The sequence below is a fragment of the Eschrichtius robustus genome, chromosome 10 (genome assembly GCF_028021215.1).
Source record: "Eschrichtius robustus isolate mEscRob2 chromosome 10, mEscRob2.pri, whole genome shotgun sequence".
Classification (NCBI taxonomy): domain Eukaryota; kingdom Metazoa; phylum Chordata; class Mammalia; order Artiodactyla; family Eschrichtiidae; genus Eschrichtius; species Eschrichtius robustus.
In genome coordinates, this window is record NC_090833.1 from 109,835,284 (window position 1) to 109,863,104 (window position 27,821).

General features: G+C 41.3%; 1 protein-coding gene and 1 non-coding gene across 2 annotated transcripts in view; both read right to left on the reverse strand.

Moving 5' to 3' along the window:
• Positions 1–27,821, reverse strand: part of KIF13B (kinesin family member 13B) — a 182,381-nt gene that overhangs the window by 8,800 nt on the left and 145,760 nt on the right. Inside the window, exons 36-38 of the mRNA XM_068552242.1 lie at positions 26,381–26,492; positions 18,595–18,728; positions 878–940 (exon numbers count right to left, since the gene is read on the reverse strand). Of these exons, the coding sequence (XP_068408343.1) occupies positions 878–940; positions 18,595–18,728; positions 26,381–26,492 (309 nt within the window). The remainder of the gene's footprint in view (positions 1–877; positions 941–18,594; positions 18,729–26,380; positions 26,493–27,821) is intronic.
• LOC137771079 (U6 spliceosomal RNA) lies at positions 10,910–11,016 on the reverse strand. Its single transcript, XR_011075295.1, has one exon. It is a non-coding gene; the product is annotated as a U6 spliceosomal RNA (small nuclear RNA).

The following is a 27,821-nucleotide window of genomic DNA, read 5'->3' on the forward strand; positions in this document are numbered from 1 at the left end:
CCACTGACATTCCTAAGGCTGCCAGAAAGCCTGGACGCGAGTGAGCCAGCAGGATGCTGAGCGAGCCAGTGGGATGTGCAGCAAAGCTGTGCAGAGCGCGCAAGGTAGCGCCCTTACGTAAGGGACTCCGTCTCATCCTGCCCCACCGGCCTTGGGACCCCAGTCCTGCCTCTGAGAAATAATAAACCCAACTCACAGGGGGCTGGGGGGGTGGAGGGGGTGGTGTCACAGCTCTATCTTCAGTTAAATTCGTGAACACCAAGGATGGCCTGCATTGAAAAGGGCTGCTCAGAAAGTAGTAAATTCTTGAACGTCTAAGTTTTCTTTCGAATTATTTGGCCTCTTTTCCTACTGTTTTAATAAATAAAATTTTCCTATGACGATACAGCATTTCCTAAGAGGATGAACACACAGTGGGAGAAAATAGATCTGCTATTCATAAGATCAGAAGTGCTGTTCATCTGTGGGAGATCATAAGAGACTATTTTCTCCCCAGCTTAGCATCAGTCTTTTCACGCTGATATCATGAATCAGAATGAAATGTAAAACTGAGAATTAAGTCAACACTTGGAATAAGGAGATTGTTCTGTTTATAGAAATCGCCTCTACCTAGCAGTGGGCTATTAAAGCCACAGACTACATTAGCAGTCAAGCACCTAAAAGTTTAGCAATCATATGATTAACAAGTTGAAAATAGAAAAGTGTAGCAAGCAAAATACAGAGGGAGAAGACGGTGACCTATATTACAGTTAATTACCAAAACGGGGATGCTAAACTAAAAAACCACGGGTGTGGCCTCAACAGTCACAGTATCGGGGCCGCCCGCCGTATGTGGGGCAGCCGCCAGCAGAGGCGCTGCCAGGCCCGACTAACTCACCTCCAGCGTCCTGGGCGTCCCGGCATCCGGGAGGGCTGACTGCACCATGATTCGAGGCACGGGCTGAGTAAACAAGGGAACAGGTGGACACAGGGATCAGGGGAAGCAGAACAGAATGACCAGAGAAGCTTTCAACTGAACAGACGGGAGAGCTGTCAGGATGACCCACCCGAAGCGAACGTTTACAACTTCCAGGAATTCTAACAAGTCACTGCCTAGCAGGCCTGCCCGGGGCTGGGGTCGGGACGCTGCAGAGGGAACGTGAGAAGCCGGGAGCTCAGCCAGCCGCTTGTCCCCAGCTGGCAACACCACACACGTGCTGAAGACAGTAAGGTGTATGGTGTGCTCTCTCCGCTCTCGCGCGGCACACGTCAGCCAAGGGCTGCGTCTCTACATATAAGCGTTACAGGACTTCACTGGCCTGGGAAACTCCTGGTCGAGAGGATCACAGGCAGTGCCATCACAGGAAGCAAGGGGGACGGAAGCCGGTGTGGCTGGAGCACGAGGCACAGCAGGACAGGGACGTGGGCAGAGGCTCTGGGGTCTGAACTGAAGCTCCCGGGCGACGGTAAGGACCCCTGCGACGCCTGGGCAGAGAGGGCGGGACGCGAAGAAGACCGACCTGCTGGTGGAGGGCAGGCTGGCTGGAGAAACAGTGCGAGAGTGAGGCGGGCAAATCACAGGCTCCAGCAACAGAGCAGGGGTGAGGTGACGAGAGCCTGAGTTAACGGGCACAAGTGACATCACAAGAACGGAGTAGGCTGCTTATGGACACGTGGTTCAAGGAACATTTACAAAAAGAGAGAGCTAAAAAAAAAAAAAAAAAAAAAAAAAAGACAAAAACTAGGGGGCTTCCCTGGCAGCGCAGTGGTTAAGAACCTGCCTGCCAAGGCAGGGGACATGGGTTTGAGCCCTGGGAAGATCCCACATGCCGCGAAGCAACTAAGCCCATGCGCCACAACTACTGAGCCTGCGCTCTAGAGCCCGCGAGCCACAACTACTGAGCACACAAGCCACAACTACTGAAGCCCACGCACCTAGAGCCCGTGCTCCGCAACAAGAGAAGCCACCGCAATGAGAAGCCCGTGCACCGCAACAAAGAGTAGCCCCTGCTCGCCGCAACTATAGAAAGCCCACACGCAGCAATGAAGACCCAACGCAGCCAAAAATAAAGAAAAGCAAAAACAGAAACAAAAACAAGCCCTAGGATAAGGAAAACGGGCGTCAAAGGAGAGAGCTGGTAACCGTGAAGGAGTTGGTAGCTGCTGAGTCCACTACAGCAGGTGGGGAAGGGCACAGAGTAGACGCAGTCATCTCGAAGAAGCCCGGGGTCCACCACATCCGCCTTTATTCTCTCAACCAAAGTCTGGCCCCTTCCCAGGCCTGCCTGCTCCGACGCACGAGTCTGGACCTCGCCTCAGAGAGCTGGGCTCTAAGAGGGCTCCGTCCTGGCAAAACGAACACCTCCCCGCAGTCCTGTCTCACAGAAGAGAGTCAAAATTGGGTGTCGGAGTTTGTTTCCACGCAGTTACGCGTGTCTCTTCTCTTGCTGGCTCACTGATCTACTATCTAATCTAAGTTGCCCAGAGATCCCTCCAGGTCCCTTCCTCTGGCCCTGAGCACTCCAGGTCCTCCCAGGTCCCTGGTGCACCTGGGGGCCCGGGGGCCTCTGCTGTCACGACTTCCCGGATAGTCTGCAGGCACGAAGGCTGACGGCCGAAGTCTTGCTTCCTACTTGGCAGCCCAGACTCTTAACTGAAGGCAGAAAAGCCCGCCTGCAACAAGATGGCCCACCGAGGGGGGGTGTCGACCTGCTGTGTTCACACACCAAACAATCGCGTTTCAGCAAAGGTACCGCTACAACCAATTATGCCCTGGGACTGCCTTTGGGAGAAAACTGCTAGAAGGGATTAATTTTGTAGAGGTGAGGGACCAGCAACAGGATTGGAGCAAAGGCACAGAGGAGAGGCAATTAAATAGGAGATGGTAGGAGATCCAGCTAAACAGATGGGAGGACCCAGGGATAAAGGAAAAGAAGACGCACTCTACCCTGCAAACACTGGGGAGTTCCTCGGGGTTGAAGGCCAGGGAGAGTGAGGGTCAGAGGTGTGTTTAAGAGAGCCAGTGTGAGCAGGCAACAGAACAGAACGAGGGAGGACGCCCGCTGGCAGCAAAGCCATGGACCCCCGCCCCCGCCAGGCTCACCTCACTCCCTCCCACCCTACAGCACCTGCCCCCTGCTCCCCGCTCCCTTTCAGGGGTTCTCCATTTCAAGCACGTACCCTTCACCCTGTCTTACAGTCCTTCAGTGCATGGCCTACTACCTTTATTTTTATTTTCCCCATAGTGTCTGAAGTCCCCCACGAATGGAAAGGTGTTCGTTCAGAGCATAATTCTCAGTAAGGGCAGAAAAAAGTTTGTTAAGCTGGAACTCCAAAATACTTACATTCTTCAGTTAGATCTTATTCAAAACCGACAAGATTGGTGTGAAACATTCTCCCTTAAGGCATAAAAACGTAAAAATCCCACCAAGAATGGAACTATAGCCACCCAGGATGAAAGATTTTCTAAGATTCTTGTCCTCCTGAACGGAGGAGCATGGAAAAATAATTGACACTTTTCTTTATGATTCAGAGTGATTTTTAAAAATCCAGTAAATGTTTGGAAAAGTATCTGCTGAAATGAATTAAAGGGCCAGCTTGACTGGGACGCGATGCTGGAATCCAGTGGACCCACGGGGCTTCCTGGTGGGGCAGGGCCCCTGGCCGAGACTCTGTGGCTCCAGGCAACTAAGCTGAAGACTTCGAGTCTACCCCTGACCATCACTCACTCTCAACAACCACCTCTTGATCAGGCAACAGATCTGCTCCACAGAGATGCCTGCCCAACCCCCAGCATTCAGATGACGTGAGAACCAGGGCACTGGATGATTAGACACACCTGAAATGGCTGAAAACCGTGTCAACAATAAGATCACATCAGGTCTGAGTGGGTCCTGAGTGCAACTTCACGTACTTTGACCACACCCACTTCGCTTCACACACTGGTAACTTCGGGGTGTCCCCTCCGAGGGGTGCTAGGTAGCAGTGGTTGTCAAATACCAACTCTGGACAAGAGATGACCACAGGTAGATACTTCTCCAGCAAGGGACATGCTCAAGAGGGTAGGGCACAGACATACAAGACTGGCTGCGTACCGGTTTCTATGGAAGCTAGGTGCTGAGTTCCTAGGGATTCACTGTAATATTCACTCTACTTCTGTATATTTCAAATTTTCCCATAATACTGCCCTACATGATGAACTTAACTGGGGCTCTGCTTCAATGTATAAACTTAGCTCAACAAGGACTCAGGTCTCAGGCGTACAAGGCATTGCAATAGCGCTGTGGGAACACAAAGACCTGAAGAATACCGGTTCACTCTCAACAAGGCAGCAATCCAGTTTGGGGGAAGGACGGTATGCAAATAACAAAAACGTCAAGGAAAATGATAGCTATCAGAATGACAGTTTCAAAGGAGATTCTGTCCACCAGGCCTAGAACACCTCCATGAGGGTGATTTCACTTTGAGACAGGGCTTGAAGACGGAATGGCTTTTCCCACAGCGGAGGGACATCTCGAACACGGAGAGCGGCGTGACAAAGGCAGGCTACCCTTTGTGTCTGGCAGTGTTCCCTCCTCTCACTTCCCTGCCCAGGAAAAGCTACTCAACCTTCCAGGAGGTCTTGGGAGAGAGAGAATGATCTAGACTGACCAGTGCTGGGCAGAGGCAATGGAGGTTAGGGTATGTGGAGGAGGCCTTGTATGTAAATTTATGGTGGATTTTCACAGGCAATGAAGAACCATCAAAGGTACTGAATGAAGCGGCCATAAGAACTAGGCTTACAGAAGATTATCCCTAAATAGGGTAGAGAGAAAACTTGGAGAGATCAATTAAGCAGCTGCTTCAATGGTTCAGCGGAGAGCCAATAATATAAGAGCCTGCACTTGGATGGTAAGAGGAAAAGGAAAGAGAAATGAAAATTTAGAGATATGAAGGAGACTCCTGAACACCTGGAAACACCTGGGGGGAGAGTGAAAGATGCTGCCCAGGAAGAAGGGACGACACGGCGAGGGTGACGGTGGCCTCAGCAGAAACAGCGTGCACACGCACCTGTGCGTGTGCACGATCATGGGGGGACGGGGTGAGAGGCAGGGGGTACCAGCCTTCTGTATTTGGCCATGGCCTTTGGTGAATTTAGCAACCTTAGTAAGGGTACCAAAAATACCTACAAAGTGCACTGAAATCTTCAGTGTGTCATTTGTCCTTCACACGTAACAGCTCACATTTCCAAATGGTACTGCTTGCACTTTAATGCTCTTTTACATATCCCCCGTGCAGGCGGTTGCCTCCGATCTCAAGAGCTCAAAACACTGCAGATCATAAGTTCATTAATCCTTACGACACATCTGGTAACTATTAATAAAAATGACTGCAAAGTATTTTGCAGCTATAAATATTAAGAAGTCCCACGAGGCTCACGAATATAAGGATAATTATCTACATTTCACACTACAGAAACCAAGGCTCAGAGGCACTTACCTAACGGTTAAATGCATGCAGACTGCCCAGGGGGGTCAGTGACAGGGATGGAAAGGGACTGTGGCCTGGAGGCCAGCTGAACCTGCCATCGTGCTGTCCCGAGGGTGGCTCAAACCTAGTAGATGGGCAGGTGACAGGCAGAGGGTTGCTCTGAAGCATTTCGGGGAAAAGGTGATGGTCACACTTCTCATACCATACCTCGTCATTTACTAAACTCTGGCTTTCACATGCCACCTGAATGAAAACAGAGCAGACTGGCTCATAATTTCATAACTAGGCATAAAAGCTAATTTGGAGACCTCCTTGCCCCAGAATAAAGTCTTAAGTCCTTGGCATGACTTGAGAGAACCTCACCTCTCACGAGGCTGCACTTCCCTCGCTCGGCATGCTAACCCACTCTTCACTAAACACGCCGTCCTCGCGCTGTCCCTTCCCCTAGGGTATCACATTCCACCTGGTGAAGACCTAGTCATCTTTAAGTCTCAGCTCAAGCAACATCTACTCTTCCTCAAACTGCAGGCAAAATGCCGCCTTCACTGTGTCACCCCCGACACGTACATTCAGCACCTACAACATCGTCCTATTTATCTGTCGATATGTCTCGACGGGAGCCCCTCTCGACTGCGAGCTCTCTGCAGGGTAGGGGTTATGTCTCATTCATCTCATCCATAAACAGGAACTTAATGTTTGTTGAATGAATAAACAGGTAAATAAGTGAACGAATGAATTACTTAAGTGACATGAAGGCTGAATTGTACAGTTAGATAGGATTTGGAAAAATCCTATCAAATTCCAAAATTTGGGCATAGGGGTAGGTAGAGGGCAGAAGAGATATCAGCTGAAGCAAAAAATCATCACTTTGTTCAAAAAAAATTAAACTTTCTGATGTATTTTTTTCTTGTTTGAAAATGAACCTTTCCTAATAATCACCCCTTACCCTGATTTTGATAAATTCTTACATGTCATTTTCTAATGGTTCCTAAGTGAATATGATCCTCTAAGTCTTTTTTTTTTTTTTTTTTTTACAACTCTAACCAATCACTTTAATCCAAGCATAGGAAAATACAACAAGAGATGTAAGATTTATTTTTGCCATAAATACTCAACAGCTAACCTTTGATATTCGTGCTGCTAAAGTGAGAAAAATATAAGGAACACCACTGAGCTGGGGCAGTGCACATAAGCAAGATACTTCCCCTCATCTTTGAATATGTTCTGGTACAGTAACAAACATTAGATAAAATCAGACACATACAATTACTAAAGATCAAGAATCAGCAATAGCCTAATCAATATAAACAAATTTTTAAAGGTCATGTTAACCAGAGGCAGGGTGGTGAGGCTGGCAGCGTCAGGGAGAGCTGGCAGTGCCCCCACGCGGGTGCAGGCACAGGCGCTCCAGCCACCGCGGAGGGGGTGCCCTCGGACCCAACCCGGCAGCAGCCTGGGCTCACGAGCAGCCTTAGGACCTGCACTCTGGCTTTCCAGAGGGATCCAGGTAAGACTGCACTGGCCACGATGAAGCCAGCACTTTTATCCACCTGGCAGTTAAGGTTCTTAGTTTAAATGAGTAACTCGGCATTCTAATTGATCCCTCAGTCCTTTGTGTAGACCTGATCACCTCTGGGTGATCACATCTGGAAGGTGGTGATCCAGTCCACAGGAATCCTCTAAGCAATGCCACCCAGAGAGGATGGCGGGTGGCCACCAGCTGGTCCTCGCCAGAGACACTGTTACCCTACCTGGCACATGCTCCTTCCAATCAGTGACATTAAAGTGTCAGTGTGTCAAGCATGGGATGGTGGGTTCACTTTTCTGACCAATATTACAATCCCTCATGAGGTATGTACATACATTTGAATAGATTCTTCCAGTTTTATTCTATTCCAATCCATCTTCCAAACTGCAGTCAGAGGGGCTTTCTGAGACACAAATTTGACCACGTCACTCTCCTGCTTTAAGCTGTCAATGATTCCTCATTGCCCAGAGATAATTTTTTTTAGAAAGAAATGGACAAAAGAAACAAAGATGGACAGATCCTACCCAGTGTATTTCCACAGCATGACTAGTTCCTCCTTCAAATACTTTATAGAGTCATTCATTCTACAAATATAATCGCTTGCTATTTTTAATCAAACCCAGTGAAACCTCTTCAGATCACAACTGTGCATTAAGTTTTGTTTCTTGAATATGTCTCAGTTCTGCTACTCCCCAGGCTCTGACCTTAGTTAACCCACCTGAGCCTCATCTTCCTCTCTGTCCAGCTCAGTGTCTAATATCACCCTTCAACTCCGCGTGTCCAACATGGCAGCCACCAGCCACACGGCTTCTGAGCACTTGAAATGCGGCTGGTGTGACTGAGGAAGTGGATTTATTTTACTTAATTTTAACTAATAATATGTAAATTTAAAAATTAAAGCACCTTTAAGTAAGTTTGGAATGGCTTGGGCATGTGGATCTATTTTTTCAACGTCATGAACCCTAAATGCAGATCAAGATTTCCAAGGAAAATTTAGTATCTAAATCGAGATGTGCTAGAAATGTAAAATACACACCTGATTTCAAGGACTGTACAGAAGAAAAGATGGGACTGTCTCAGTAAGTTTTTTTATACTGATTACAGGTTGAAAGGACGATATTATGAATATACTGGGTTACGTAAATTATTTTATTAAAATTAATTTGACCTGCTTCTTTTTAATTTTTTTTTATTGGAGTATAATTGCTTTACAGTGTTGTGTTAGTTTCTGCTGTACAACAAAGTGAATCAGCTATACGTATACATACATCCCCTCCCTCTTGGACCTCCCTCCCACCCTCCCCCAGCCCACGCAGCTAGGTGGTCACAGAGCACTGAGCTGTGCTCCCTGTGCTCTACAGCAGGTTCCCACTAGCTAGCTATTTTATGCATGGTAGTGTATGTATGTCAATCCTAAATTACTTTATCACAATTAATTTGACCTGTTTCTTTTTACTTTAAATGTGGCTACTAGAGAATTCTAAATGACACATGTGGCTCATATTTATTTTCATCAGACAGCAGTGGTGCTGAGCTGATGCATATAAAATCCCTGGCACACCAAGCACTCAGTACATTTTTAAAGTACCATGGTAACCCAATCATTGGGATTTCGGGTGTTGTCTTCCAAGGTATTTCTAGGTAGACTTACTATACGCACATTTTTAAATAATCAACAGTTCCACCTGATGTAAGTGAAACATGGGGCAGGTGCCTACTATATTCTAAAGGTTGTGCCAGGAGCTAGGGATACAATGTGTACAACACCAGACGTAGACAGGGCCCTTCTTACTCCTCAGAAATGGGCACTCAAGGTCCACTATCTGATATTCCTATTTAATTCAATTACATGAAACAACTAAAAGGCCCACTTCTTCTATCAACAAGTAAATTGTTTTATCCGTTGATAAAAGTGAATAAGCCCATCCAAACAGACTTTTTATTTCACTCTATCATATATGTGTTAGTTCAACTTACTTGAGGCCCTAGATACAGAAAATTTTAAATACTAATATTTCTGAAGTTGCCAGGAAAGAGACTTTTCCTTATTTTTTAGGGTTTAGCTAGTTTACTTTTTAAACTTCTGCATAATTAAAATTTATTTAAGTATTTATGTGAAAAAGATTTCCATTTTTTAAAACGAGGATGTAATATTCACTCCATCCACTTAGTTTCTCAAGCATCCATGAAGGATGAAGGATGTTTACTTGAAACATAGAATGGCTGTCAATCTAAAAACTTAAAAACAGGGTCTAAATCTAGACTGTCCCCACCTCGGTGTGCCCTGTAAGCTAAGAATGGTTTTTACATTTTGAAGTTGTTGAAATAAATGAATACCTTGTGACATGTAAAAATTATATGAAATTCAAATTTCAGGGTTATAAATAAAGTTTTATTGGAACAAAACCAGACCCAATGTTTGGACCAGAACTACAGCTAGTTCTGACAGACACTGTTTGGCCTTCAAAGCCTAAAATGATACTATCTGGCTCTTTACCAAAAAAGGTTCCAACCTCAGGTCTCCAGAATCATACAGAAGTATACAAGGCCCATTTCTGAAAAACGACTGGCAGACTGAGTCCATCAACTCCTATCCTGCCTCAGAAACTATCTTCTTTTCATTATTTTTCAGATCAACTACTAACCCTGATTCTGAAGACAACTTCTCAACTTAGTGTCTCTAAGTATGTCAATATCCATACATTTCTGGGGCAAAGATAGACGGTAAGATGTTATGATTTTGGAAAAGAAAACAGAGATAAGAGTCTCATTTTGTAAAGTAGTAAGAATGCCTAGGGCTTCCCTGGTGGCCCAATGGTTAAGAATCCGCCTGCCAATGCAGGGGACACAGGTTCGAGCCCTGGTCCAGGAAGATCCCACATGCCGCGGAGCAACTAAGCCCGGGCGCCACAACTACTGAGCCTGCGCTCTACAGCCCACGTGCCACAACTGCTGAAGCCCGCGCACCACAACTACCGAAGCCTGCGCGCCTAGAGCCTGTGCTCCGCAACAAGAGAAGCCACTGCAGTGAGAAGCTCGAGCACCGCAACAAAGAGCAGCCCCCGCTCGCCACAACTAGAGAAAGCCCGCGCACAGCCAAAAATAAAAATAAATAAAATAAATAAATTAAAAGAAAAAAAAAAAAAAAAGAAGAATGCCTAAGAATACATCCCCAACAATAGCCAGGACATGGAAGCAACCTAAGTGTCCATCATCGGATGAATGGATAAAGAAGATGTGGCACATATATACAATGGAATATTACTCAGCCATAAAAAGAAATGAAATGGAGGTATTTGTAATGAGGTGGATGGAGTTAGAGTCTGTCATACAGAGTGAAGTAAGCCAGAAAGAGAAAAACAAATACAGTATGCTAACACATATATATGGAATCTAAGGAAAAAAAAAAAAAAAAAAAAGGTCATGAAGAACCTAGTGGCAAGATGGGAATAAAGACACAGACCTACTAAAGAATGGACTTGAGGATATGGGGAGGGGGAGGGGTGAGATGTGACAGGGTGAGAGAGTGTCATGGACATATATACACTACCAAATGTAAAATAGATAGCTAGTGGGAAGCAGCCGCATAGCACAGGGAGATCAGCTCAGTGCTTTGTGACCGCCTGGGGGGTGGGATGGGGAGGGTGGGAGGGAGGGAGATGCAGGAGGGAGAAGATATGGGAACGTGTGTATATGTGTAGCTGATTCACTTTGTTATAAAGCAGAAACTAACACACCATTGTGAAGCAATTATACTTCAATAAAGATGTTTTGAAAAAAAAAAAAAAAAAAAAAAAGAATACATCCCCAAAGCAATTGAACAGAAATCACTTGCCTTGAATTCTTGGGTTTTTTTTTTTTTTTTTTTTTAAACATCTTTATTGAAGTATAATTGCCTTACAATGGTGTGTTAAATTCTGCTTTATAACAAAGAAAAAGATGGAACGCTTCACGAATTTGCGTGTCATCCTTGCGCAGGGGCCATGCTAATCTTCTCTGTATCGTTCCAATTTTAGTATATGTGCTGCCGAAGCGAGCACTCTTGGGTTTTTTTGGCCACGCTGCGTGGCATGCGGGATCTTAGTTCCTCGACCAAGGATCAAACCCGTGCTCCCTGCACTGGGAGCACGGAGTCTGAATCACTGGACCACCAGGGAAGTCCTACTTTGAATTTTTTTTAAAAGTCTGTACTCCAGAAGGCTGTGCAAACTTCCCTTTGTTAACTCAAGAAAAAGCAATATAGCATACCATATCCAAATATAAACTACAGAGGGAAATAACCTTTAAAAATAACCAGAATAATTAAGGAAAACTCAAGGCTAGGAAACAAAGTATAGATACCTTTTCTTATTTTAGTTAGTTAAGATGATGAACCCTTAAGACACCAGGAGAGGCATTTATATGGCTTGTTTCATCAGAGGAGCCCAAGTATGAAGAGCCTAAAACAGCATCTTCGTGCACGAGGGAAGAACCAGTAGCTGTGTTTGTTTCTCCCCGTTTTATATGGAGGAATCGCTGACATGAAAGCTGGAAGAACTAGCCAAGCATCTTTTCAACTAGGCCAGAGATGCACAGGGCGCTGCTTTCTCTACTCAAGGCCCTGTCCATCTTCCACACTGGAAGCTGTGTTGAAACTGGAGACAAGCATCCCTGAAGTCGACAAGGCAGCCATAAGCAAAGCGCAGCACACTTCGGGGCAGAGGGGCAGACGGTAAAACAAAGATAGGCCGGAATGCAGCTGTGTTTCTGATGGTGGAAATTGAATGTGAGCGTTAACTCTTTAATCCCCCCAATGAACCGAAGATGCCATTTGGAGTACCGAAGTTTGAAGTACATAAACAGCTTCATCTGAACACAATCTTCTAGATATATGAAAAAAGCTATTATGCCACATTAATTCAATCTAACTAATTGGAGAGCAGGAAGTGCTTTCAATTATTGTATGTGCTGTCTGAGAAACACACTTGAATATGAGTACAGATTTCATTAATTGCAGTTCATTATTTTCCAGATTAGTTACTAAACTTGCATCAGAAGGTCAAAGACAGCAATTTTGTCAGCTGCCACCTCTTTCAGTGCTGTATCTTTTGCATTTCTGGAACTCAGACAGAAATTGATTACAAACAAAAACAAATCTCCATAAAAATGACAAACGTAAGTCTTTACAAATATGTTCAAGCCAAATGATTCTGTAAAATATAAGAACCTTTGTTTCTAAAGACTTTCTTAAAATCTTTATTTTCTTTCTTTAAATTTTTCTATTCCTCAGAATAAACTGTTAACTTCTATCTTACAAGAAAAGATCCATGAATCTTTTCAGATGCTGACATATGCCCCCAAAATAACAGAATCTTGATCTGAGAACCTGCTGATTCCAAAGAACAAGTTAATAAACATTCATCTTTTCATTAGATTTTCACTGTGGTTGTGTGTTTGTATCTTTGCATGAGGGAGGGAATTGAACATTCTTGTTTGAAAATGTCAAGGACACTCTGATTAAAAGTACTTTTTTGATAATAATCATTCCTTCATTACACAACTTCTGCCTCTCTTCCACCTAATCTAGCAAAGAAAAGAGGAAGAATGACTGGTAGAAACAGGATCTATTGCATTCCCTGGTTCTTAATGGGAAAACTTTGATATTTGCAATATCTTACTTTTACAAAATAGAAGTGACAGAAAGCCTTGGGGCTTTTTTTAGAGAGTGCCCTGCTATCTGTAGATCACTGTACTCATTTACGGTTGTTACCATTCTCTTCGTTAACTTCATTTCTGTTGTTCTGTGCCTTTCATACTGCTGCTTTCCTGGAACCACCCTTACACAATTCTTCCCTGCCTTTGGTGTTGATATCCCCTGAATGCTTATACATACAGTCAGCTCTCTTAGTCATTGTTTGGTCAAGCTATAAATAACTCCTTTAATCCTTCCTCATAAATCATTTCTGATGTTATTCTCTGAAATAATTCCAGTTGGTCAACAAATGTCTAGTAGTAACATACCCAGCACTAAGTGCAATGATCTAAGTGTTGTCTCATGATGCCGGAGAGAACCCAGGTGTGGTGTTTAGGTGGGTTGCTGTGAGTGTCTTTGTTACTGTGACTCTTCCAGAGAAGGAGTTTAAGTCTCCAAATTAATTTGGGACAGAAACAGAAAAAGGAAGAAGCTCTGAGATCTTTCATCACAGTCAGGTAGGAAATGGAGAGGGCAATGGCTTTAAAAATGATGAAAAGAGAAAGCTGGGTGGGGACGGAAACGAGAGTGTGCCTATCTCACTCTACAGTCTGCTGGGTCACCATGTACTGTCTCTGCTGATCCATTTGGGGGTTTCTGTTTAGTTTGTTGTGCCGTCTCACAGGAGAAATCTTAAGCAGGGTTACTATCTATTTTTCGTCTCTAAGTTTTATGCAATGTTAATATCAATATTTATCCCTTCCTGTACTGTAGAAGTGATCCAGATTCCTTTTAGTCATGTGCACTCATTTCTATTTTTCTGGGTTCTATCTTTGATGCCATTCTAAAACCTATATAAGTTTTTTAGTCTGGTATTGATTATTTAATGACTATCTATGTAGGCCATTGAAATTAGTGTGCTAACAAGGCACTAGTAGCCAATTAAAACCAGAATCAAAACAGAGAGCAAGCTTTGGGGTATTCGTGTACTTCTTTATGCTGCACTGGATACCTCACACAGAGCTATGGCTATGCCAGGCAGTGGGCAGAGTGGTCTAGGAACGTTCATCAGCATGAATTTTGTCCTAGGCTTTCTGGACTGGTGATACAGAGGAAGGCATGGTGTCCCTCCATTTCTGTAATGCATCTAACAAAGTCTCCCATAGTCTCTTTGCTAGAGAGAGGGGGAAACGTGGGCTGGAGATGGCAGTTACTGAATATGCAGAGCTGAAGTGTGACGCTCTGTCACTCTGTAACTTGGGGAGTGATCTCTAGTCACCTATGACAGAGTTCTCTCTCACGCCCTAATGTTCCATATTTTGTTTGTGACTCAAATGCAGACTGTGCCCTTCAAAGTTTGCAGATGATAGTTAGGACAGAAGTATTTTTTAAATAATTGTTCAAAAAATATCTTGCTATCCTAGGAATGTTGAAACAAAATCAAGATGAAAAATTTTCTAAATGAATCTAAAGATCCTTATTTAAGTATTTTTATACTTCAACTAAACAACATAATAATAAAAAGAGAAGTGCATTGACAAGAGTGTAAGCAAATAAACAAGCAAACAAAAAAGGGGAACGTTAACTGACCAGAGCACAATGAACTAGAAATACCTGCCTTTAAAAAAAGTGCAATCATATGCCACTTTGGTAGAAGTACGTTATTCAAAAGAGGACAGTGACAGTTGCACTATTTTCAAGCATAGGGGTTACAGTATCACTTCTGGGCTCCCCACTTTAAGCAAAACCCTGGCAAGACAACGGAAGAATGATGAGGCATTTATTATAAGAGATACAGTTGACTAATCTTCAGCTATTAGGTCTGGAGAAAGCCTAAAGGAGCACAGAACCTTTAACTCCTGGGCAATAGCAGAAAAAAGCAGAGGTAAAGACTGGGTAGAAATAAACCAACCTTCTTCCTGGAGGACTCGGAGGTTCCACAAGGAGGGAAAAAAGTAAGAACCTCAACTTTCAGGTATCAAATCTGATTTCCAAGTGAATAGGATGCCATTAGAGTGAAGATTACTATAAAAAATTGGGAAACACTAAAACAAATCTAGCCAATATAGCATTGCTCTTGTTGCTGTTATTTTGAAATTCCATTGATGCTAAAGTGCCCTAATTCCAAGGATGAAACATCATCTAGGTGATAGCAATTTAAAGCGTATTTCAAGTGATCCTAGTAAGGGAAACCTCTATATTGATACTGTCATTTTAAATTATAATTTACTTCTCTTAAAGCTTTAGCAGAGATAGTAAAAATGAGAACACAAGCATCTTTGATCAACTAAGTCCAAAATGATAAGCTCAAGCTTTTCCCTCCTTTAAGAACAGTTCTTTAGTGGAACTTGCATTAATCTAGGAAAGAAACTTCATAAACATGCCTCGATATCTCAAATCCCCACTCAGATGTGATTCTCTCACCTCCGAACTATAACCACAGTCCTTTACACCACTCGATGACACTTGGTACATTCAAACTACCTAATATTACAAGCTGTACAAATGTCAGTGGTCAACCAACATATATTTTCCATTGACTATGCCCCTGCCCCGAAGAAGTACATTCTAGAGTGGAGATAACCAATAAGCATATAAACATAACAATAACTCCCAATGGAAAGATTAAATATGGGAATACACTGTAATATGTATGGTAGAGGCTGTTGTTTTAGTTTGGTTGGTTCAGGCCACTCTAAATTCAAACATATTTGCTTACAGTGGTCTTTCTTGACCATGATATTAGCAGACCAGTCTACTAGAGACCTAGTAGCCATGCAAAGACTTTGGGAGGGAGCAGGCCAAGTAGAAGGAAAAGCAAGTGCAAAAACTCTTGAGACCAAAAGGAGCTTCATGGTTCATGTGACAAACAACAACAACAAAAGGGCCAATATGGCTTAGCATGGTGAACAAAGAGTAAAATGAAGGGAATAGGGACTTCCCTGGTGGTGCAGTGGTTAAGAATCCACCTGCCAATGCAGGGGACACGGGTTCAAGCCCTGGTCCGGGAAGATCCCACATGTCGTGGAGCAACTAAGCCCGTTCGCCACAACTACTGAGCCTGTGCTCTACAGCCCGTTCGCCACAACTACTGAAGCCCACGTGCCACAACTACTGAAGCCTGTGCACCTAGAGCCTGTGCTCCGCAACAAGAGAAGCCACCGCAATGAGAAGCCCACGCACTGCAACGAAGAGTAGCCCCCGCTCACGGCAACTAGAGAAAGCCCGCGCGCAGCAACGAAGACCCAACACAGCCAAAAATAAATAAATAAATAAAAAATAGATAAAAATAAAAAAATAAAATAAAGGGAATAAAGATTAAAAGTCAGGGGGCTAGATCACATAGGACACTGTAAACCACAGTAAGGAGTAGATTTTATTCAAAGAGAAGCAGTGGAAGGTTTCAAGCCATGAACTCATGTAAGGCCCTGGGAGCTCACTCTGGCTTCTCTGTGAATGACAAGACTTTGTGAGGCAAAAAGCGTCAGTTAGACCAGTTGATAGGCTGCTGCATAGTCAAGGCAAGAGACGATGGCATGGATGAGTGATGAGAAATGGAGATGGCGAGAAGTCACCGGATTGAAAGTGGTACCCACAAAATTTTACTGATGGACTATTTATGAGGTGAAGCAACTAGGTGGACATTTGTGCTATACACGCTGAGATGGGCATGTATTTTGTAAGTATTTTGTGTGCTGGGAGTAGACGGACTTGGGAGCTGAAACCAGGAGTAATGCTTTGAACTTGTAAAATGTGAATGTCTAATGGATTTGTAAGTGGAAAAGCTGAACAGGCGGTTAGCTCCACGAGGCCAGAGCTCAGGGGCAAAGCCTGGGCTGGAGATAGAAATGTGAGCATTGTCAATGCATAAAGAGTTAAAAGCCACAGAGCTGGATGAGATTACCTGGGAGGGAGCTCTGGAACACCTGAGTATCAGCGGCTTGATGGAATAAAGGGTCCCAGGAAAGGCATCTGAGAAAGACTGAGCAGTCAACAGAAGGGAAGCCAGGCAAAGAGCTCAGCGCTAAAGCCCAGAGACAAAAATGTTTCCTGCACCATTGTCAAGTCAGATGAGGACTGAGAAGTGCAGGCAAGATGGAGCTCTGGTGACCTTGAGAAACGGTCCTTCAAGGGAGTGGGGATTTCACCAACCAAAGGGAACAGTTCAGCTCCACCACTGAGCATCTTTGTTAAGGCCACTTTTGTATTGACATTCTCATTTATTTATGAACTATGGAGCATTTGGGGCCACTTTTTGTAACACCTTTGCTCATATATGCTCAAAAAAAGTAAACTGAATGAACAAATATTACTTAAGATATCTTCAAAATATTTCAAGATTACCTCTCTTAAACTGGACATTACAAATTGCGATTATCCACCAATCACTAGATTTCTTTCTAAACCACTGCTGTTCCTCTCATATCCAGAGGAATCAATCACTCACTGGCAAAACAGTAAAAGAACTTCTTATGGTAGCAGGTGATTTGACTTGCTAAGTCAAAAGCTTAAAGTAGCTTATAATTGTAACAATGGTAGTCTGATTCAATGACTTCTAATACCATTCCAATTTCCTTTAACTTACGTAACTCTGTCTTCACCAAACAGCAATTGAAAAACAGTGGATATCAAACTTTAATGTGAATAAGAATCACCTTGGGTGCTTATAAATGCAGATTATTAGATGCCCCAAGGTGAGGTATGAGTTCTATTTTTTTAAGGTCAGGCTGTATTTTTTTTAAAGTTACCTTTTTAAAAAGCTACCATGGAAATTCTGGCACAAACAGTAAATGAATCGTACCTTGTGAAACAACGATGTAGCAGTTTAGAACAGAATAACGTATGCTGTAACGAACCCTTGGCAAAATCTTTTTTGCCTACCCTCACCCCCACCAAATATTAGACTTGCTATTTCTTTTAAGCTCTCGCCATCTCAGATTCATTTTGATAACTGTCAAGCACCCGTTAGCGCCCGGTTAAATTTAAACATTTCCAAAAATCTCTATGTTTAATTTTTTTCATACAATATGTGTGCATCTATGCTGATCTATATGCTCATATAATCCTAGATTGAAAAAATTATGTATCTGCACAGCAACCTTACAAAACTAACACCATCCCCCTTGAATATGCACTCATAAACTTAGAAAAGTCTTTTAAATAGTTAAGGTCTCAGGCAAGGACTCACCTACATTTCTGCAACTTGAATGTTTAAGTGAATGTGGAGAAGCTGATGTCAAAAGACCTATTTCAACAACTGAACTTGCACTGTATGTGTTTTTGAATGAGTATAAATGAATCCTCATTTATCATTTTCTGCTGAATTCACACCTATATGAGGCTAAAAATTGCATTTCCAACAGGCTTCCCATGCACCATCACACAAGAGCAACTTCCTGATTATTTGGAAAACCCTTTAACATCTTCTCTAAAACTTCTTCTAAGGCCAGGTAGAGAGTTTTAATAAAAAGGGGAAGTAAGTGATCACTTTTAATTTTTCAGTGAAAGAACACGTAAACCACAGTAGAGGAAAAAAGAGGTTGAGCAGCAAGGACAGGAATGATGTAAAACTGTGTGAAATAAGAAACGAAATCAAGAATTAAAAATAGAATTACATTTTCTGTTTGGCAATACACAAACAACACTAAGTGCACTTCATAAATTTCACTACTGTTGCTCTAAGTGATATGACCATAAATCACATTAGTAGCGTACTTGGCATTTTTTAAAAGCAAAAAGGACTGAGAGCGTCAATGCGTTCAAACAGCCCTGTTGCCTCCGACGAGAGTGGAAGAGAAAGTATCAGAGCTTTTACCAGGTCTGGAAGCCCAGCGCTGACGCCCCCGGTGCTGCCGCCCTCTCCTTCCGGCTTCAGCGCGGCGCAGAGCATCACTGCGCCAGCAACCTATTAGGAGCGCGTGCACTGTTGCTTTCGTGACACTTTTACCTGATGTGTGAGGGGAGATGGCTGCTTGCCCCTTTTCTCGTCGCGGACGGGGAAGAGAGACTTCAGCAGCTTTGGCATCTGCGGCACGAAGGATCTTACTGGACTCAGGTAGGAGGCTGCCAGGTTACTGAGTCCTGCCAAAAATATTGAAAGGAAAAGAGATAAGGCAAAAACAATTACAGAGACGTCTTCCTTACTGTAAATTGGCCACATGTGCTTTGTAAGCAAATCTAACAATATAAATCAAAAAACGTATCCTTAAAAAAAGTAATATTAAAAAACATGCTCTTATTATAGTTACCCTCAAACACAATGGTGTTTCCTTTTCCAATTAAATAGCAGCAATTGGGGTACTTCTAAAATGCTCTAATGTCCGTCGTTCCTATTAAATCCGAAGGGTAATCCAACCCCGGGCCTTGTCACTAACTTGTCAAGTACTATTGGGTTGGCCAAAAAGTGCCTTCGGTTTTTAAGTAAAAATAAAAGACACATTTTTCATTTTCACCAAGAACTTTATTGAACAATGCATTCACCCTTTTGTTCCCCTACCTTCTGCCATTTTTCAGGCAACTTCATAATTCCATCTTCCCAAAACTTTTTTTTTTTATTTATTTTTGGCTGCGTTGGGTCCTTGTTGCCAGGCGTGGGTTTTTCTCTAGTTGCAGAGAGCAGAGGCTACTCTTTGTTGTGGTGCGCGGGCTTCTCATTGCAGTGGCTTCTCTTGTTGCAGAGCACGGTCTCTAGGCACGCGGGCCTCAGTAGTTGTGGCTCGCAGGCTCTACAGCACAGGCTCAGTAGTTGTGGCGCACGGGCTTAGTTGCTCCGCGGCATGTGGGATCTTCCTGGACCAGGGCTCGAACCCGTGTCCACTGCACTGGCAGGCGGATTCTTAACCACTGCGCCACCAGGGAAGCCCCCCAAAACTTTTTATCTTTTTAAGCAAAGAACTGTTCAAGATACCTTTTACATTCTTCCAGGGAACTGAAATTTTTTCCATTAAGAGAATTTTGTAAAGACCGAAATAAATGGAAATCCAAAGGTGCAATGTCTGGTGAATACAGCAAATGAATCAGAACTTCCCAGCCAAGCTGTAACAGTTTTTGCCTGGTCATCAAAGAAACATGCAGTCTTGCGTTATCCTGAAGGAAGATTATGCATTTACTGTTGATTAATTCTGATGCTTTTCATCGAGTGCTGCTTTCAGTTGGTCTAACTGGGAGCAGTATTTGTTAGAATTAATCGTTTGGTTTTCTGGAAGGAGCTCATAATAGAGGACTCCCTTCCAATCCCACCATATACACAACATCACCTTCTCTGGATGAAAACCAGCCTTTGGTGTGTTTGGCGGTGGTTTATTTCACTTGCCCCACAATCTCTTCCGTGCCACATTATTGTACAGTATCCACTTTTCTTTGCCTGTCACAATTTGTTTTAAAAACAGAACATTTTCATTACTTTTAAGTAGAGAATCGCATGCGGAAACACAGTCAAGAAGGGTTTTTTTTCCCCGCTTAACTTACGTGGAACCCAAACATCAAAGCAATTAACGTAACCAAGATGGTGCGAATGATTTTCAACGCTTGATTTGGATATTTTGAGTATGTCGGCTACCTCCCGCATGGTATAACGCTGATTGTTCTCAATTAATGTCTCAGTTTGATCGCTGTCAACTTCAACTGGTCTACCCGACCACAGAGCATCGTCCAGCAAGGATTCGCCAGCACGAATCCTCGCAAACCACTTTTGACATGTTTGATCAGTCACAGCACCTTCTCCATACACTGCACAAATCTGTTTTTGCGTTTCAGTTGCGTTTTTACCTTTCTTGAAATAATAAAGCATAATATGTCGAAAATGTTGCTTTTTTTTCTTCCATCTTCAGTATTAAAATGGCTACACAAAAATTCACCAATTTTGATAAGTCTTTTTTTAAATGCATGCTGATATGACAGCTGTCACAATACAATCTAACAAAATTGTTTCGAATGAAGTTAAAGACAACTAACTGCTACTACAGCCACCTTACAGAAAAAAAAACCAAATGAACCTTCTGGCCAACCCAATAACTTCTGCCCTAGAATAAAATGGGGCTTTTCATTTTTAAATCACATAGCCAATGACACACTCGAATAGCTCTCCATCCAGACTTTAACCTCTTTAAAGTCAGGGACCATATCTTATTCAACTTTAATTTTTCATGCTGTTTACTGAATGAAGATGATGAAACTGACCTTTCAGGAAGACAGTGGTGTTTGAGTTGTTTTCACAAGAGAGGGACAAGTGCCCTGAACCAACCCTGTTCTTACCTGCTCTTAATTACCAAAGGCTGGGGTCAGACGTGCAGATAACGCCTATGATATTAGGAGACTTACTAACACTTTATTCTTTATAATTCTTTATCCTTAGTGAATAAAACTAAGTTTTCAAGAAAAACTAATCCAAGCCATATGTGACTTAAAAATTGTACCCTAATTAACACTTTAAAAAGAAGAAGCAGTCAACTTGAGGCATCTGTATATGAGGCTGCCTGAAGAGAAGCACATGACCATCCCCACCTCTACTCCACGCTGGACCAAGACGATGCAAGTTCATTGGCAATACAGATGGTGCACGGACCTGCACGGTTAAGGTTTTACCTTTTCCATAAAGGACTATTAACTCTAAGTAAACTATGAAAAGTTACAGAAGGATATTTTGTAATCATGAGCTCAATCATTAAAAAAAATACAGCAAAGAGAAAGCTATTTGCCAAGAGATATGTCAAAAGCAAAAATAGGGATGAGAGAAACAAAAAAGAGGAGACAAGGGAATTCCCTGGCGGTCCAGTGGTTAGGACTCCATGCTTTCACTGCTAAGGGCCCCGGCTTCAATCCCTGGTCAGGGAACTAGGATCCTGCAAGCCTCACGGCATGGCCACCAAAAAAAAAAAAAAAAAAAAAAGAGGAGACAAACAAACAAAAAGTTTAAGATGAATAAAGAGCTAGAAGATATAATCATCTAAATGCTAAGAAAAAAAATTAGGAATAATCTAAAGTTTTACATGCAGTTAAACTAACATTCTAGAGTGAGGATGACCTCTAATTAAATAAATATCTAGCCAATAATCAACTAAAGGCTGCATCTATCACAGAAAGAGAGATAATCAGACATGATGTGTCTCCTAAGGGAAGTACATAAAACTACCCATTCATTTACCCTACCTTCCGTCCCTCCCTCAAATTAGCCTGAATCTGACCAAGGCTGTAGATCTAACCACCAATTTACAGGAAATACACGGGACACAGAATCATGTTTAAATAACCTGGTGAGGATGTCACCAGGAAAAATAAAAATGTACAGCGTCTGTGTACAAAACCTGGTCTCTTCAACAAATACAATGCAACAGGGAAAAAAGATGAAGAGGAGCATATAGACTAAACAGACTTAAGACACGTATCAACTAATCACAATGTGTGAACCTTACTTGGATTTTCATTCAAAATAACTAAGAGAGATTCTTGATCCAATTGGGGAAATCTCAACACTGACTAGATGTTTAATGATATTTTGGAATTATTTTTCATTTTTCTTAGGAATGAAATGTTACTGTGGGTATTACTTTAGAAATACATGTACAAATATTTACAGATGAGATAATATCTGAGATTTGCTTCAAAGTCATTCTGAGAGGGTGTGGGGACGTAGTGGGAGCACAGATAAGTAAGCCTGGTGATGCACTGATCGTTCTGAAATCAGCATGGGGCACTCGAGGGCACATCATGATGCTCTTTCTACTTTGTATGTCTGATATTTTCCACAGTAAAAGGATTCTTCAAAGTGAGAGCAAAATAAAAACTTTAACATACAAAAGAAACAGTCTGTCACTAAAAAAAAGATGATTGCTAAAAGCACTAATGATGGATATATAGCCACTAAAAAAGAAACTAAACTCAGAAGCGTGGAATGAGGAGCAGGAAGCAATGATGAGCGGAGCAAAGTGGTAAATATGTAGATCAAGTAAACACTGATTAGAATTTTTTTCTTTAATTTACAGAATTTTAAAACAAGGTAGTAGTCTATGACCAAGTAATTTCACCCTAGGTATTTACTCAACAGAAATGTTACAGAAAGACCTATACAAGAAGAAGCTTTAGTCACAGTAGCCAAAAACTGGAAACCAACCAAAGGTCCATAAACAGGAGGACTGGTTAAAAACTGATAAAATTCCACTGAGATAGTGAAATATCTCTCAGCAATAAAAAAGAATAAATTACTGATACATGCAATGGTATGGATGACTTGAACAGATAGGCTGAGCAAAAGAAGCCCAACACAAAAAGAGCACATACTATATGATTCCATTTAAATGAAACCGTAGAACGGGCAAAACTAATCTGAAATCAGAACACTGATGGAGTGTGGGGAGTAACCGCTGTCATATAAATCTTCTACAGCTCGACTGGGGTATAAGTTACACGAGTAAATAAATTTGTCAAAACTCATTAAATATGACCCATAGTCTAGAAAAAAGCAGTCAGAAAAAGACCAGGAGATTGGTCATGATGCTGGAGTTAGCAGGTAAGAAGTTTAAAAGCAGTTTTTATACACAGGTCCAAGGATGTAAAAAAGGATATGGTCTTAACAAATATACAGGTAGGAAAGAAATATCAGCAGAGAAATTAAAACTATTAAAAAAAGAAGCAAAAAGATATTCTAGAACTAAAAAGAGTAACTGAAATTTAAAAATTCTTGGATGTGCTTAACAAAAGACTAGAAATGGCAGTAGAAATTATCCAATCAGAAGAAACAAGAATAAGATAAAACGATGAAAAATTAAAATCAAAATAGAATAGAGCTTCTGTGACCCATAGGGCAATATTAAGCAATATAACATGTGTGCAATTAGATTCTCAGAAGGAGTAGAGAGAAAAGGGCAGGGGAAAAATGTAATTAACTAATAGCTGAACATTTCCCAAAATTGTTGGAAAAATCTCAATGTATAGACCCAAGAACATCGGTGAAACCCAAGCAAGATAAACACTAAGAAAACTATACCTGGGCTTCCCTGGTGGCACAGTGGTTGAGAATCTGCCTGCCAATGCAGGGGACACGGGTTCGAGCCCTGGTCTGGGAAGATCCCACATGCCGCGGAGCGACTAAGCCCGTGAGCCACAATTGCTGAGCCTGCGTGTCTGGAGCCTGTGCTCCGCAACGGGAGAGGCCACGATAGTGAGAGGCCTGCGCACCGCAGTGAAGAGTGGCCCCCACTTGCCGCAACTAGAGAAAGCCCTCACACAGAAACGAAGACCCAGCACAGCCATAAATAAATAAATAAATAAAATTTAAAAAAAACTATACCTAAGCACATCACTGCCCAACTTGCTAAGAAGAAAAATAAAGAGAAAAACTGGAAAGCAAACAACATACACAAAGATATACTACATGTAGTGGGAAAGTGACACAAATGATGGCTGAATTCTCATCAGAAAAGAAGTGTAAAAGATAATGCAGTGTCTTTGAAGAGCTAAAAGAAAACAAGCTATCAACTCAGAATTCTCTATCTAGTGAAAATATCCTTTGAAGAAAAAAGTGAAATAAAGATATTCTCAAAAGGGGAGACCCTTCTTCTCAAGGAAAACCGCACAATAAGAAATAATACAGGATATTCTTCAGGCTAAAGAGAAATAATATCAGATGAATATATGATCTTCAGGAAGGAGTAGATAGTGACAGAAATAATAAATATGAAGGAAAATACAAAAGATTATCTATAGTTTCTTAATTTCCTTAAAAGACAAATAGCTGTTTTAAAGCAAAAAAAAAACAAAAAAACAACCACTGTAAAATGGGTTCACAACACCTATAAAAGCAAAAGATACAACAATAATACAAAATAAGAGGGGTGGGGGAACAGGTAAATGGAATTACACTGTTGCAAGATTCTTATATTTGTGCAGTGGGAAGTGGTAATTATTAATTCTAAGTAGACTGTGGTAAAATTAAAGATACCTACTAGAATCCTTTAACAAAGACATTAATAAATAAATACAGGTATACTAAAAAGCCAAAGGAAAAAATAAAATACTGCAAAATATTTTTCAATTAAACCAAAAGAAAACAAAAAAGATTACAGAGGAAAAAATAAATAAATAGGCCAAACAGAAACCAACAGCAACATGGCAGACATAACAATAATAATATTAGATGTAAAAGAACTAAACATGCCAATTAAAAGGCAGAAATTGTCAGACTAGATTAAAAAAAAACAAAAAACACTAAACCTAAATATGCTGTCTATAAGATAATCACTCTTAAAGATAAATATAGGCTAAAATTTTAAAGACTGAGGCAAAGATACAGCATGCAAGCATTATGCAAAAGAAAGTTGGTGTGGCTATACTAATACCAAGCAAGACAGATTTCAAAGTAAGAGTATTACCAGAGAGATAAAGGGACATTTCATAATAAGAAACATCACTATGTCAGCAAAAAATAACAATCCCAATGTGTTATACCCAGTAACAGAGTTTCTAAATGAATCATGCAAAAACTGTTATAATTAAAGGTAAAAATAGACAATTTCACAATCATTATTTAGAGATTCAACACCTTCTCTCAACAACCAACAGAACAAATATGGGGGAAAAAAATCAGTAAAGATACAGCAGGTTTGAACAAGGTTAACCACCTTGACCTAACTGATATATACAGAACACTGTGCCCAAAACAGAACAGACCTTTTCAAATACACACAGAATGTTCACTAAGATAGAATAGAGTCTCAAAACATTTAAAAAGATTGAAATTTTGAAGAGCCTGTTCTCTGCTCATAATGAAATTAAATAAGAAATCAATAATAATAATACACCCCCAAGATATATGAAAATGAATTAATATGCTACCCAATAACCCAGGGGTCGAAGAATAAATCAGAGAGAAATTAGAATATCTGGAAACAGAATGATAAAAAAAAACATCGTGCCAAATTTTGTGAAATGCAGAAAGAAATAACAATCAATGAAACAGAAAATAAAACCAAATTTGGCTCTGTGGGAAGACTAAAGAAAACTGACAAACCAGTCTCAAAAGTATTTAAGAAAAACAGAAAGAAAACAAAAATTATCTATTTAGAATAAAAAGAATGAACATAACAACAGATCCTATAAACATTAAAAGATCAATAAAGGAACACTGTAACATTTATGGAAATAAATTTAATAATTTTGGTGAAATAGAAATTTCCCTAAAAAACATAATTTATGAAAACTTATAAAGAAATATAAAAAGTTAACTTTATAATAAAGAAATTGAAGTCATAATCTAAAATCTTCCCATAGAGAAAATTCCAGGCCCAGAGAGTGTCACTGGTGAATCTTGTCAAACATTGAAGGAATTAGTAATACCAGGTTCACATAAACTCAGGAAAAAAAGATGAGGAAATTTTTCTCAAGTCACTTTATGAAACCAATGTAATCATGATACCAAAACCTAACAAAGACAATGTTATGAAAAAGGTACATATATTCATCATAGAACATATGCACAAAAACTCTAAACAAAATAGTAGCAAACAGAATCAAACAAATATAAAGGACAACACATCATGATCAAGTGGTATTTCTCACAGGAATGCAAGATTCAACATTCAAAACAATGTGACTCAACATGTTATGATAAGGAAGGGAAAAATTCAGACAGGCATTAACTAGTAGGACAGTGGTTACCTGGTAGGAAATCCTGATTTAAACTACTTCTGAAAGATGCTCAAATTTCATGACAGTGATTGAAAAATGAAAATATAACTTACCTGGATAAGGAGAATGGTTATTTTGGGGACAACCAGGGGGAGATGGTGCAGCCGGAGTGATTGCTCTAGAAACGGCAGTCTGCGATACATCCTGTTGACTTTCCCACCGGCCCTATTAAGGACAAAATCGGGAATTTTGATTCATATCAATTAACAAAAAAATCTAAAGATACTGAAGAGAAATCTGTTACACATTACTAAAGCTTTATTCTTGTTATAAGACATGATAAATCTTATTACTTAAGTACTCTTCCTCTTGTACTTTTCCTCTTCCTCATAGAATTGATCGCCCTAATAATACCACCTCACATTTGGGTATCCCCTATGATTAGTGATGTTGAGCATCTTTTCATGTGCTTATTGGCCACTCATATATTTGTATATTGGAGAAATGTTTGTTCGTATTTTCTGCCCATTTTGTCCAAATGGCTAAACATTTGCCTAAGGCAGGACTGAAGCCAAATGCAGAATGAACTTCTAGGATAAAGATACAGTCTGAAGTTTTGTTTTTTTTAAAAAAGCATATTTCTATTTCATTAAAAATTTTAGGTGTCAAAATTCAAGAGGTTGACAGTATAGTACAGGAATAGCAATTTCTCATGCTGTCGGTGGTTTTCCTGTACCTGCAGTCGCTCCACTGCACACCTGTGAACACTGGTGTTCACTTCCCACTGGGCTAGGGACGGGGCAAGGTGGTCATGTCTGCCAACGCAAAGACCTGTGCCAGCGACGGTGCACCTTCCTCCCTCACAGCAGCTCTTGAAGGTAGAGACTTACCTTCTTTGCGTCTCCTAGACTTGAGGACTTGGTCAATCTGTGAGATGATGCAATGTCACTGACAAAATCACATGAACTAAACCTTGGTTTACTGCTTACTACAATTTACAGCCTCCTAATATTCTTTCCCCTATATCATGCTGCTTCTCACAAAACAGGGATTTAGTAAGACATTCCTTTTGAAATCCTCCCTTCCGCTCTGCTCCTTAGGCCCTCTCTGCTCTTGTGCCTCAAGATACCCTCTTTCACTTCAGATTCTCGACTGAAACCTAGGAACAACCCTAATACAGTCAGGCATCTTCTCCTCCGCCACATACCATTCATGAAAGTAAAAACTCTAGAACAGCATATCACCAAACCTCTCATTTTTTTTTAACAGATATTAAAGATCAGTTCCAGTTAAGCCTAAACCAAGTAGTCACAAGTTGCCAATAAGGGTAGTCTCTGAATTAACAAGTCTGACTGTGCTTTCAACTTGTCTTGTAAATTCCCATTAAAGAGATTTCACTGCATAATACAAGAACAATGCCCATCAGGTGATGGATTAGTTTACCTGTCTAGAACTTGAGCCATAAAAATGGTGACAGCACCAAAACACTTTGAACATCAGTCCCATCCAGTAAAGAAATAAACGCCAACCCATGCTACCAGTATAAAAACCAGT